This window comes from Vespula vulgaris, chromosome 3 (assembly GCF_905475345.1).
Source record: "Vespula vulgaris chromosome 3, iyVesVulg1.1, whole genome shotgun sequence".
Lineage (NCBI taxonomy): Eukaryota > Metazoa > Arthropoda > Insecta > Hymenoptera > Vespidae > Vespula > Vespula vulgaris.
Window position 1 is genome coordinate 8,889,632 of NC_066588.1, and position 11,864 is coordinate 8,901,495.

The following is an 11,864-nucleotide window of genomic DNA, read 5'->3' on the forward strand; positions in this document are numbered from 1 at the left end:
TTAGATCGGTAATGTAAATTGTTCTGTAGATAATGTAGGACTTCTTTTGACCGATATTATTCGGGTCGTTCATAGATCGAACCAGTTACGAAGTTTATGCAACTAAAATGAATAAATATCGTATTTATAAAATTAATGTTATTTCATACAATTCTGATATCATTGAAGGTAAGTGAAAAATGTAAAAATTCTTTATTTCGCCATACGTTGTAATAGCTGTTTATTTATAAGACATAGTATTTCACATATTACAATGTACATATACTTTCCAATCATAGAATCGACATCGTGCGATCGATTGAATATTTGCGCGATACCGCTCTTTAACACGTATACTGTATTATTTTCGAGTAAGAAAACAATCTTCTTCGCTTATTTATTAGAATTTTTACAATAAGAGGTAATGCACGATCTTTGAAATGTGAAATAAACGTGTACAACAATCTAGAATCTAAGATTCAAACGAAGGTATAATATAAAATATTTTAGACATGCGATCAATCTACTCACACATAATCGGATGCATTCTTAATTTATTTCTAATTTGTATAAATGCATCGATTCTTTTTCAAATAGAATGTTAACGCCGAAAGAAGATACATAAATTTTCGACGAATTCATATAATATTTAAATGCATTTCCATCGAATGCCAAGCATGTCGTTTTTATCGATGTGCATCAAACAGAGAAGAAAATACTTATCTTCAAAAATAAATAATTATATAGAATGTTCTATGTATATTATGTGTAATTAAATATAAAAAATAAAATATTCGTTACCCTTATCGGATGTTAGTGTTTTGTATATAACTTGTTCTTAACGTGTCGAAATTTATTCGGTGTTTCGTATTGAAAACACATTATTTTTGCCTAAATTTTACCTACACTTGTTTCTAAATTATTATTAATATATGGATTTCGATTCAGAAATGCAGCATTCAAAAAATTTGCTAAAAAACGCTATCTTCTGAAAATTTAAAAAAAGAAAAGTGAAATTCTATAGGAAAAAATCGTTAAAAAGATTATCTTTAATATTATCTAGATAGAGATTGCACGGATATTCGAAATTACTTCGAATTCAAACCTACGAAATTTTTATAAATTTTACATATTATCACTGTTATTATATGGTATTATAAAGTATTCAAACATATATAAAGAAATGATCACTGAAGTATTATTGAACGTGTTGCCTATTAAAGTATAAGTGTTTAAATCTAAAAGCAAGTATTTTGGATAAAAGCGTACATTTGGCAATCAGATTTTTACTTGTTCAGTCTTGTCACCTTTCACGTTAAATATGACTGATAAAGTTACAAAGTTACGTCAGAAGTAATATACGACCGATAAGGGCTAACAATGAAAATAAATGATAATAGAAAAGTATAATGATTTAGCTCGCGCGAAAGCTTTATAATTTAAAAAAAATGTTTCATCTTATCACGCTCGATTCTTTGGCGTATCGTTTAAAGTCGTCAAACGGTTTTCGCTATCGATAGCTTTGATTTATCGTTCATTAACGAGACAATGATTTAATATGTAACTTGGAAGCAAGTGGAATATCATTATATCCTTCTAATTCTTAAAATATCTAGATTACGCTTAGATCACACAAAAAACGCATAAATTCCGATTACAAGATTTGAAACAAGTCTAACAAAAAGAAAAAATAAATAAATAATCATTTCCGTTAGATATTATTATAATGCACTTCGATTCTGAAAATATCATGATAATTGATAGAACACGCTTATATATTTTTTTTCAGAGCAAATGATCGACATAAATTTTCTTCATATATATACATAACGAAAATGTTGTGTCAAAGAAAAAGAATAAAAAGAAAAAAAAAAAAAAAAGAAAGAAAAAGAAAAGTTTATATTTTTCCATATAATGTCATCATAGAAAAATTTCTTTGTACGAATTTGTATGTTGTCAATTTAAAAGATGAAAAATATTATAATCGACTTACTGTAAATTTTATAACAATATTAACAATAATATTCGCAGAAAATCAATGACGCTGTTCGAACGTATTTATTTTTTCGCTTTCGATCGAATTGTCATTCGGTTGTATCTTAACGATAGCAGGTAAAATTGTTTTACTCTGTCTTGTCCTCCTTCGAACATAGGTCTTCTTCTTCTCCATCTCGCTCGTCATCACCTTCCCCAGCATCAACAGAACTACGATCGCTTAAGTCATCTTTACTATCCTTATTACAACTTGGTTCCGATTCTTCAACAATATCCTGTTCTTGTTCTAGAAAGTCGGTAGGTACAAATTCCATTTGATCTTCGCAATCATTCAAATCCGGTGGACCAGGTATCTCGCAGAAATTAATTTCTCTGTTTTCATCGTTGAGATCATCACCACCTGGATCATCTTCCTCGTGAAAACTGATAAGCTTTTCAAAACTCACAGGATTGGAGTTATCCTCGTTACTTTCCGGGAATATTTCGGTGGGACTCAGAGGTATATCCAAGGGTTCAGTTTTCACTGTCGTAGGTGGAGACGTTGGCGTGGCAGGTCTTTGTAAGCGAATTTTTGTGAATGGCCGTGGCTCAGGAGGTTCCGATTGTTGTCTTTTCTGCGCGCGTTTGGGACTAGAAGGAGTAGGAACGCCAGAAGCGGAAGGCTTGTTCTCTTTGGTTTCTGGTACGATATGTGGCACTACTGGTTGAGATATTAACGGTTTTGTTTGAGGTATAAGCATCGGTGGTTTCGAGTTCTGTAAACGAATGGTATTCGAAGTTTTAATTACATAGCTTGAAAATACCCATATTTATGTTGCCATATTGTGGCGTAAATATTCGTTACCTGAGAGGAGGGACTAGGACCAGCTAATCCTTTAACCTGTAACGCTTCGGCCGCATTTAATAATTGAGGTAATTTGTCGTGAGCAACGTTAACTTCACCGCGATACATGAATTTGACCAGTGCTTCAACCTCCCAGAATTTGAGATCTTTCATTAAAATGATAGGATGCTGGCAAGGATTTTCTCGCAACAAATCTGCCAGATAATCGCTACACGAGGATAATATCATTTTGTGACATTTCAGAGAGCGTCCTTCGCAAGCTAAGGTTACGTCAACGAATTGTTCCGAATCCAGAAGGGATGGGAAACTATTCTGCATGTTACTGTGATAACTATTCCACCTTAGACAAACCTGAAATTTTGAATCATTTTAATCTGTTCGATATAAACAGCGTACGTATACATCGTTCCATTGTCGGGTACCTCGGTGGGTTGTTGATGCACAATATTTTGTGGCACGCTTTGTGAAGTTTGTCTCGGTGGCATCTTGATCGTCGTTGGCGCAACCTGCTTCACCTTTAACGGTATAGTTTTTAATACAAGAGTCTTTGGTTGTCGTTGCTGTTGTTGTTGTTGTGGCGATGGTGCTGGCGCGATATTCCTAATATGTGGTCTCACGAACGATTGAGCTGCTATTCTGATGGTTTTAGTGGTGGTCGTGTTAGATTGCGAGGCAGGTGTGTTGGACTGTAAAACTATGTAAAAGAAAGAAAATTAAGGAATTAGGATATATGTATCGTATATGTAATTAGGATATACGGCTAGAAGGAATATCTACAAAGATTTTATTGCAATATATACATATATAAACGATAGACGAAGTGAAATAGTCGGAAATCAGTGGTAAGTTTTTGCAGCAGGTGGTTCTATTGTTTACCGTGATAACGTCTGCCGATGAGTCTGCCACCGTGGTGTACTCTGAGATGCCGATGGAGATTGGTGGTGCCGCATTGTCGAGGATTTGCGCCACCCCTGACAACAACGGCACCGCATATACGGCACTGGGCACGCAATGGGTCATTCGTACAGAGGTCGAAATGAGCCCAAACTGCGCTGGGATTGGCCATCGCTCGGAGACTGCGCGAGTGCGATCTTACCCTGTGGGTCGTATTGGTGTGCCTGCTAGCAGCAGAGGGTGGCGAGGAAGCAGGCGACGCAGCAGGCATTCCATTGTCCTCGAGGTAACAGTCCTCCTCATCTTCCGGTTCCTGCTTCATCGCTATTCCTTCGAGTCTTCTGGCAGACTCAACGAGCTCGTCGTTCGAGCTCGTGCTAGCACCACCACCACCTCCACCACCACCACCACCACCACCACCACCACCACCATCACCACCACCACCACCACCGCCACCGCCACCCCCTCGACCGGTCAATTTTTGCTCTTGGATGATTTTGTGCGAGGTCAGCTTGGTGGTGTCCGCGGTACCGGCCACCAATACAAGCCGACCTGTCGTAGTTGCACCGGTACTCGCCGTCTTGAATTATTCTTATTCTACGTTTGGGTCACCAGCAGCTCTCTCTCTCCCTCTCTCTCTTTCTCTCTCTCTTTCTCTCTCTCTCTCTCCCTTTTTTATTATCTCACCACCCTCCCTAGTCTTCTTTTTATTTTCAATTCCCTTTTTTTCAACGGTTAAACTTTTTCACTCTTTCGATCATCCGCTATCGCCGTAGGTGCGTCTTTCTGCATTCTTTTCCCTCTTCTCCAATGGATTTCCTTAACAATTTATTGCATTTTCATCTTGAGATAGCTAGCTCAAATCCTTGTGAATATCTTTAAATCGGATTAGTTCTTGGTTAGTACGTAAGAGAGAGAACGAACGTTACGTTCGATCGATTTGATTTTTATAATTATCCTTTATAACAATTGAGAACATTTCTGAAAATCGATAGGGAAGTCACGTGACCGTCGTCAACTTCCCGCGGAATAAAAATCTCGGAACGATACGTCGGCAAGAAAGGGTAACTTTATTCCTTGATATTATGTGTGCGGAGATAAGATAAAGGAAGAAGATAAAGGGAATATTTCAATGCGCCAGCGAATTCATTCGGAACGACGACTGTCGATCAAATCAGACGAATATTTTTAAAATATTATTGAATTTATAGACGGTATGCTCGTCGATAAATCTTTTAAAGATCTTGGATACGTTCCTATAAACTCTATCTATCTATTTTTTATAACACGAAGACATAATCGGTCGTCGAATGTGAATGTTTAATAATGCGAATGAATTTTCGAAAAGAGAAATTTCCATAACCTTGTTATCTGGTGTCAAGGTCAATCACTGTGTGGGATCCCTTTATACGTTCTACACTTTATGCTATATATATGTACGTACATACTACAAGGCAGTGATCGAATCTAGACCTTTTATTCTACTTCAAAATGTTCAGAGAAACCTTGACATTTAGAATAACAATAATTCTAATTTATACAGATTCAGAAAATAAGAATAAACACATGTAATACGTATAAGAAATATTTTAATCGACTTACTCATCAAATATTTGTCTATTGATATCATACTAAATTACGAATTAATGCTATTATATGTACATATATACATACACATATACACATACACATATATATATTATATGTATGTATCTATATACATATACATATATATACATACATACATAAATACATACATACATATATACATATATATATATGTATATATATATATATATATATGCAAAGTCGTGTCATTGATATCGTACATTAGTCCAAGGAAAGCAAACGATACCTTCCATAATGTATGCGATGACGTAGATAAGATGTAAAGCGATCGGTTAAAACGATTTTCGCGGGTTACGAACGCGCACGCGAAAATGTCCTTCTTTTCCCTTCGAAAATTGTAAACTATTATCAAACAAAAAATAATTTAAAATCAGATCTGTATTATACGAATCGTTAAATAAAAACATCATCGGAATCTGTCGTTAATACGATAGGATATTTTAAAAAGTGAAAAATGTCGAAATTTGTCGCGATCGTTAGAAGCGTCGTTCGAAGCTATCGTGGAAGTCGTTCGCTTCGAAGGCTTCTAAAAAAAGCGCCAACGACGATAATCGTCCTCGGCGAGCCGATAAAGCGTGCAGCAACGCGCGTCTTTTACCCCTTAATAGCCCCTTCCCCCATCCGAGAAAGCAAGGCGACGAGAACGTGTATTAACGATTTCTCTTCGAACCGTAGTACCTAAAGTAGTTACGTGTACTACTCGTAAGATAGTCGAAAGTTTTTCAAGAATTTAACAAGATACCGAATAGATTATCATCCTTCTATATAACATATTACTTTTTTTTTTAATTCTTTTCGAATTCTTTTCCGATATGTAACCTCGTAGATCAGAAATAGCCATCCCGCTATATCGTTAAGTTCCATAATCGATGTCTTTCGAACAAAGACCATCCTCGTACTACTCGGATATTTGAAAGTATCACGCGATATTCTATCCTAAGATTACGTGTATTTTAGATGTTATATAGACGTAAATGCTTTAAAGAAGATTTCGAGAAGAAGTCCTAAGGCGTACAAGGGGGAACACATTTGCACGCGCTACGTATTTTCCCTTCTCCCCGCTAGACCTTGTCGCGGATCTTCTTTTTCTTCTCTCTCTCTCTCTCTCTCTCTCTCTCTCTCTCTCTCTCTCTCTCACACACTCATTTTGTCTATAAGCAGCTTCTCACCCACTCGCATCGTTCTATCTTGTTCGCGCTTCCTACCACGCGCACTAACCTACTCTCTCTCTCTCTCTCCCTCCCTCTATCTATCTATCTATCTATCTCTATCTTTTTATCTCTTTTCTCTCGCTCCCTCCACGCGGGTCGTATACGAATGAAAGTCACGATCGGCTATAAAATGGCAACCGTTGCGACGACACACGGCACACACCACGCTGCCGCTTGGCTCTCGTCCGTTCTCGTCGAAACGGAGAAAGATACAAAAAGATTTCCGCGAGAGAGAAGATAAAACGAAGCCAAATGTCGGGCGGGCGGGCCTGCGGGGATTCGAGGAGGAGGAAGAAGAAGAAGAAGAAGAAGAAGAAGAAGAAGAAGAAGAAGAAGAAGAAGAAGAAGAAGAGAAGAAGAAGAAGGAGAGGAGGGGAAGGGGAGGAGGAGGAGAGGGGAGAAGGAGGAGGAGAGAAAAAGGCACTGACGTCGTTGTTCGACCGGTTCAATCACTAGTGCGCGCACCGGTTCGGTAGCAGCGACGATTTTATCGACCCTCGTGCGCGTTTTCACGAGGACGCGTTTTATTTTTCTCGGAACAATACGATGTAGAATTTTTTGATACCGCCTCGACTCTCTTTTTCTATCTTATTTTCCTCCTCTCTATAACACGAGAAGCACGCACCAGGATTAGTTTTGGTCGAATCGCGCGATTCTTTTTATAATCGGTACGCTTGCTATCCCTGTCTGTCTGTCTGTCTTTCTCTTTCTCTTTTTCTTTTTCTTTCTCTCTCTTTCTCCTCCCTCATATTTTCGATCCGCATAAGATCGGCTCGCGTCCATCGACGATGCGTCAAGTAAGCAGCGGCACGACGATAGCTACGAGTCTAACGAGATATATATATATGTATTTATACGACCGAAATCGTTTGCGTAAAATTCGTTCTCTCTTGCTTACACATGTAAAGGAGAATGATGACGAAAAAAGTATAGAGGAAGAAGATTAAAATGAAGAAGATGGACGTATCTGTGTCTATCTATCTATCTATCTATCTATCTATCTATCTATCTATCTATCTATCTATCTGTATATCTATATATATACATATGTTATGTATATATATGTATGTATGTATGCATCGATGTACGTATGAATATACTATGAATATATGTATGGATATATGTATGGACGTATATATAGATGATGTATGCACGTATGTATGTATGTATATATATATATGTGTGTGCAACTATGTGTACGATTAGACGGGCAAGGATACCGCGAAAATCGTCGTCCCGGCGTGAGAAAAGGCGGGACACCGTCGTTGAACTCTCGTAATATCGCCGATAGAAAGATAATAAGTGGATACGTAAAACGAGAATAGAGCGTCCTGCACTTGGGTGGTGTCCTCGGACGCGCAGAGAGCGAGAGAGCGGAACGATTTTCCCCGAAGCCGAACCCGGGAGTGACTAAAATCGAAATCGGTGGACGAACACAGGGGCGCGTCGGGGCGCGCATGTGCGACGGCGCCGCCGGTCGTCGACGCATATTATCCGTCCGCGTCCCGTGTGTCGCCTCGCGCTCTCTTGTGTGTGCCAGCCTGCCTGCCTGCCTGCCTGCCTAGCTAGCTACCTAACTTGATTCCTTCTTCGCTAGCTAGCCTGTGTTTTCTGCTGCCTACTAGGTTGCCTCCTGTCGCGCGTCTCTTGAGTGCGCGCTCACCTACTAACCGAGCTGATCGCCTCGTCTATCATCGGCCAATCGCAAGTACCGAGTCGAGTCGAGCCGAACCGAGCCGAACCGAATCGAACCGAATCGAACCGAACCGAACCGAACACGACCGAGCGAAGTCGACTGGAGCCGAATCTGCCAGCCGGCCGGCGTTCCTTCGGTACTTCGCGCGCCAATTCTCATATTCCAACGTCGTATCTTCTCATCGATCGCCTACCGACCCTCTGTCTTTTCGTTAGACCCTTGCTTCCTCTTAAACCCTCTCCCACCATTCCTATCCTTTCTCTTCTCCCTCCAACTATCTCTTCTCGCCCTTTATTCTTCGCCCCTCCGCTCCCCATCAAAAGCATGCCTTCTAAAGATCGAGCAGGTTACTTTTGTGGGGGACGCCATCTTTTGCAAACGACGACGAACGATTCTTTCGTACTACGTCCACGCGTCTTACGTGGCGCGTAAACTTGAAAAATGTTCGAATACGATTCTATCGTGGGATTGTTCGTTACTGTACGATAGATGATTGACAAAATTCGAAATAGGGAATGTCTTTGTATATATTCCTGTTGAATAATATCGAGTAATATCAGAATACTTACTTTTTCGTATAGCTGTACGCTTCTCCCATCGCTGACGATCGTCATGGTTTTTACATTTATCGACTTCGTCTGTTCTTCTTCTAGATAAGATTGCGACGGATTCCGTCCCATCGAATGGTTGATGAATGTTTCCTCTTTCTTCAGACGACACTTTCAAGAACATTATCTTATGAATAATAGTATATCCATACAGACAGGAACACTTACGAACTTAATATATCTAATGATTAAACGAAATAAACGTTAATAACTCACTCATCAATACACGTGGTTTCCCAAGTGCCAGATAACGTTTTCTTGCTACTTGAGCAGCTGCGAAATCCGGTTTATGATTATGTTCCATTCTTATTCGCGGCTTCGTACAATTTTCTGTTGTTATGAGGCTTCCTCTGCAATAGGTCGTTCTACCGACGCATCTCCAACGGATATGTTGTGGCTGTTTTTTGTGCATCGTGTACATGTAACCATTGTGAATCAATTTTGGACCACCTTTGTTCGATAAAACGATCTGTTAAAAAATTTTTAGTTGTATAAAAAAAGCAAGCAAACGTACCAAATATATCTATAACGCAAGAGATTATTTCATTTACAGACGATAGTTGTAATCAAACTTTAATTACCTCGGGAACGGAATCGTCCTCGTTTAAATTTTCGCGCTCCAGTGAGGCTACCACGGAACCACTCAAGTCATCTTGATCTTTTTTCATCGAACGATCGTCCGAAGACGATTGCTTTTTTCGTGACATTATTTTTAAACGTATTATCTGCAACGAAAGATGCTGGTGTAAAAACGTTGAATTGTATCGAAAACGTTTGACTACTTTTATTCATATAATGCCCTATAAGAAGATAATAAATTTGGACGATGACATTATTTGCAGTGAGAAAATCAAAGTTTCGGTCAGTATGAAATTCATCGAGAACATTTCCACGTATTCTACGGTCTTAAAATAACTTCGATGGACAGATGGTTGGCTTTTGATACGATTTCTGAGGTCGCGCGCGCGTGCACGTGACTTGATATGATCGGCTGGCTTTCCGAGGAAGATCGTCAAAAATATATTTCTTAGCGTATGAGAGATGCAAACTTTGACGCATGTGTGATCAAAGAACCCGTTCTTCGATATATTTTTTTTTTTAAGACTTAACACGTACATCTTTGATTCGATGATTTTCATTTCAAAATGCGTATAATAATAATAATAATAATAATAACAACAATAACAATAACAATAATACTAAAACTGAATACAATCATCGAACATCAACAAGCTGCTAATGAAAAAAAAAATTAATAAATAAAAAAGAAAAGATAAAAGAAAAAACATCATTAACTTTAATATATATCCAAATACACCAACTTACTACGATAAATTGTTAATCGAACAGTAACATTTTTTTTCTTGATTGTTTATTTATTTTTTATAATAACATCAAGCTTACGTGAATTAAGAGAGAAGTTCGTTGTTCGAATGGGCTTCAAGAGCACTCAGTTTTCGTTTGGGTCGAGAACTGCCGATAAGTATGGTGTATCGATCGGATTTTTTTCGATGATGAAACCGTCGAGATCGGCGAGATTAAAAAATCATTTATCTTCGACGTTTATGAGACTAAACGAGATGCACCGATGTAACGTTAGGTTACACGAATGGACAACGAGAACCGTTGGCCTGCAATGAAAGAGAGGCCTACCGCGTGTGTGGCGCCTCGCAAACATGGCACCCCGTTTCGTGCCAATCGATAAACGGTACTGGTCAATGTCAAATGTACAAGATAATCCTTATTCTTGTAGAATATAGCAATTTCCGTTTTTTCCTTTCTTCACAATATTCCAAAAAATCGCAAGACATTTCCCGATGAAAAAGAACATGACATTGTTATAAAAATTTTATAAGGAAGGAAGTCACAAGGTAGTTTGGATAGGTCTTTAGATAATCGTAATCCTCCCTTTTTTTTTCATCGTTTTCAACGTAATTTATAATAGTACGGTACAATATTAATGAAATCGTCAATTATATTAAATATTGTTTGTTGTTGCTGTTTTTTTTTCTCTTCGTTCTTTCTTTGTATGCTTTGTGTGATCAGATAACAATACAGACGTGCAGGTGTTCACCTTCGTTAGCGCTACCTTTCCTTCGTTCCCGGCGCTGGCTAATTAATTATTTATACGTTACCTTACATCGCTAGATAACTTTTTATATATTTCCGATCGAGTCTATCCTATCTATCTCCTCTTTCTAATCTTCCCACCCCCTTCCATTCGTTTCAAGCATTTCCCTTTTTGTCGCATCTTGGCAGCATTTCAACGGTAAGAACTTGAAAATAATAATTAAGGGAAGCCCATTCTGTCTTAGATAACAAATTGCTTTTCTTTCTTTCTCTTTGTTTTTTGTTTCTTTTATTAATATTTTTATTATTCTTATTATTATTATTCTTATTATTCTTATTCTTATTCTTATTATTATTATTATATTTATTCTAAGGATTATTAAATCAAATTCAATAATGAGATTAAATAATATTCGCAGCTTTCTTATCTTAAAGGCACAGGCAACGCGTGGCACAGAACCGATAAGCTACGATTACTATTGTAAAAATATAAAACAATTTCTATGGGCTTTCATTAATTTAAATACATAGCTCGTAAGGTGAGATGATAAAAAAAAGAAAAAGAAAAAGAAATTAGAAAAAAAGAGAAAGAAATACCTGGCAAATTAGATACTGCGTCGAAAAATGTGATAACGTTATAATGATTTTTTTAACGCTTAACATAATTATCGTCATATCCGTATCTATTAATTTAATTCTTTATTTTCGTTTAATAGGAGCATAAAAGCAATTAGTGGATATATAACAATTCTTTAAAAAATGTCTGACCGTATAAATTCTTTAGACGTTTCCTTTTAGAAGTTCTTTTAAAGCGTTTTCGTTCGACATATTTATATTTCAACCTACGAAATCGCAATAATGATACAAATAGATTTTTCTTTTTTTCTTTCTTTCTTTCTTTCGGTTTTATTTTCTTTTTTCTTTTTTCTTTTCTTTTT

At 37.6% G+C, this 11,864-nt stretch overlaps 1 protein-coding gene and 1 long non-coding RNA gene across 3 annotated transcripts; one reads left to right on the forward strand and one right to left on the reverse strand.

Annotated features, from left to right (window-relative positions):
- Positions 1-188: 188 nt before the first annotated feature.
- Positions 189-11,723, reverse strand: LOC127062640 (protein tramtrack, beta isoform-like). 2 transcript variants are annotated; one of them, XM_050991230.1, is made up of 7 exons: positions 10,261-11,723; positions 9,438-9,581; positions 9,073-9,325; positions 8,818-8,967; positions 3,241-3,512; positions 2,819-3,169; positions 189-2,729 (listed from the first exon to the last, which is right to left on the reverse strand). In XM_050991230.1, the coding sequence occupies exons 2-7, from the start codon at positions 9,561-9,563 to the stop codon at positions 2,103-2,105; spliced, it is 1,779 nt and encodes a 592-aa protein (XP_050847187.1). In that variant the 5' UTR covers positions 9,564-9,581; positions 10,261-11,723; the 3' UTR covers positions 189-2,102. The 2 variants fall into 2 exon arrangements, with proteins under 2 accessions (XP_050847187.1, XP_050847188.1); XM_050991231.1 differs by lacking the exon at positions 10,261-11,723 and having other exon boundaries at positions 9,073-9,306; positions 9,438-9,552.
- Positions 3,860-9,058, forward strand: LOC127062646 (uncharacterized). Its single transcript, XR_007781176.1, has 2 exons — positions 3,860-3,998; positions 6,666-9,058. It is a non-coding gene; the product is annotated as an uncharacterized LOC127062646 (long non-coding RNA).
- Positions 11,724-11,864: the final 141 nt, after the last annotated feature.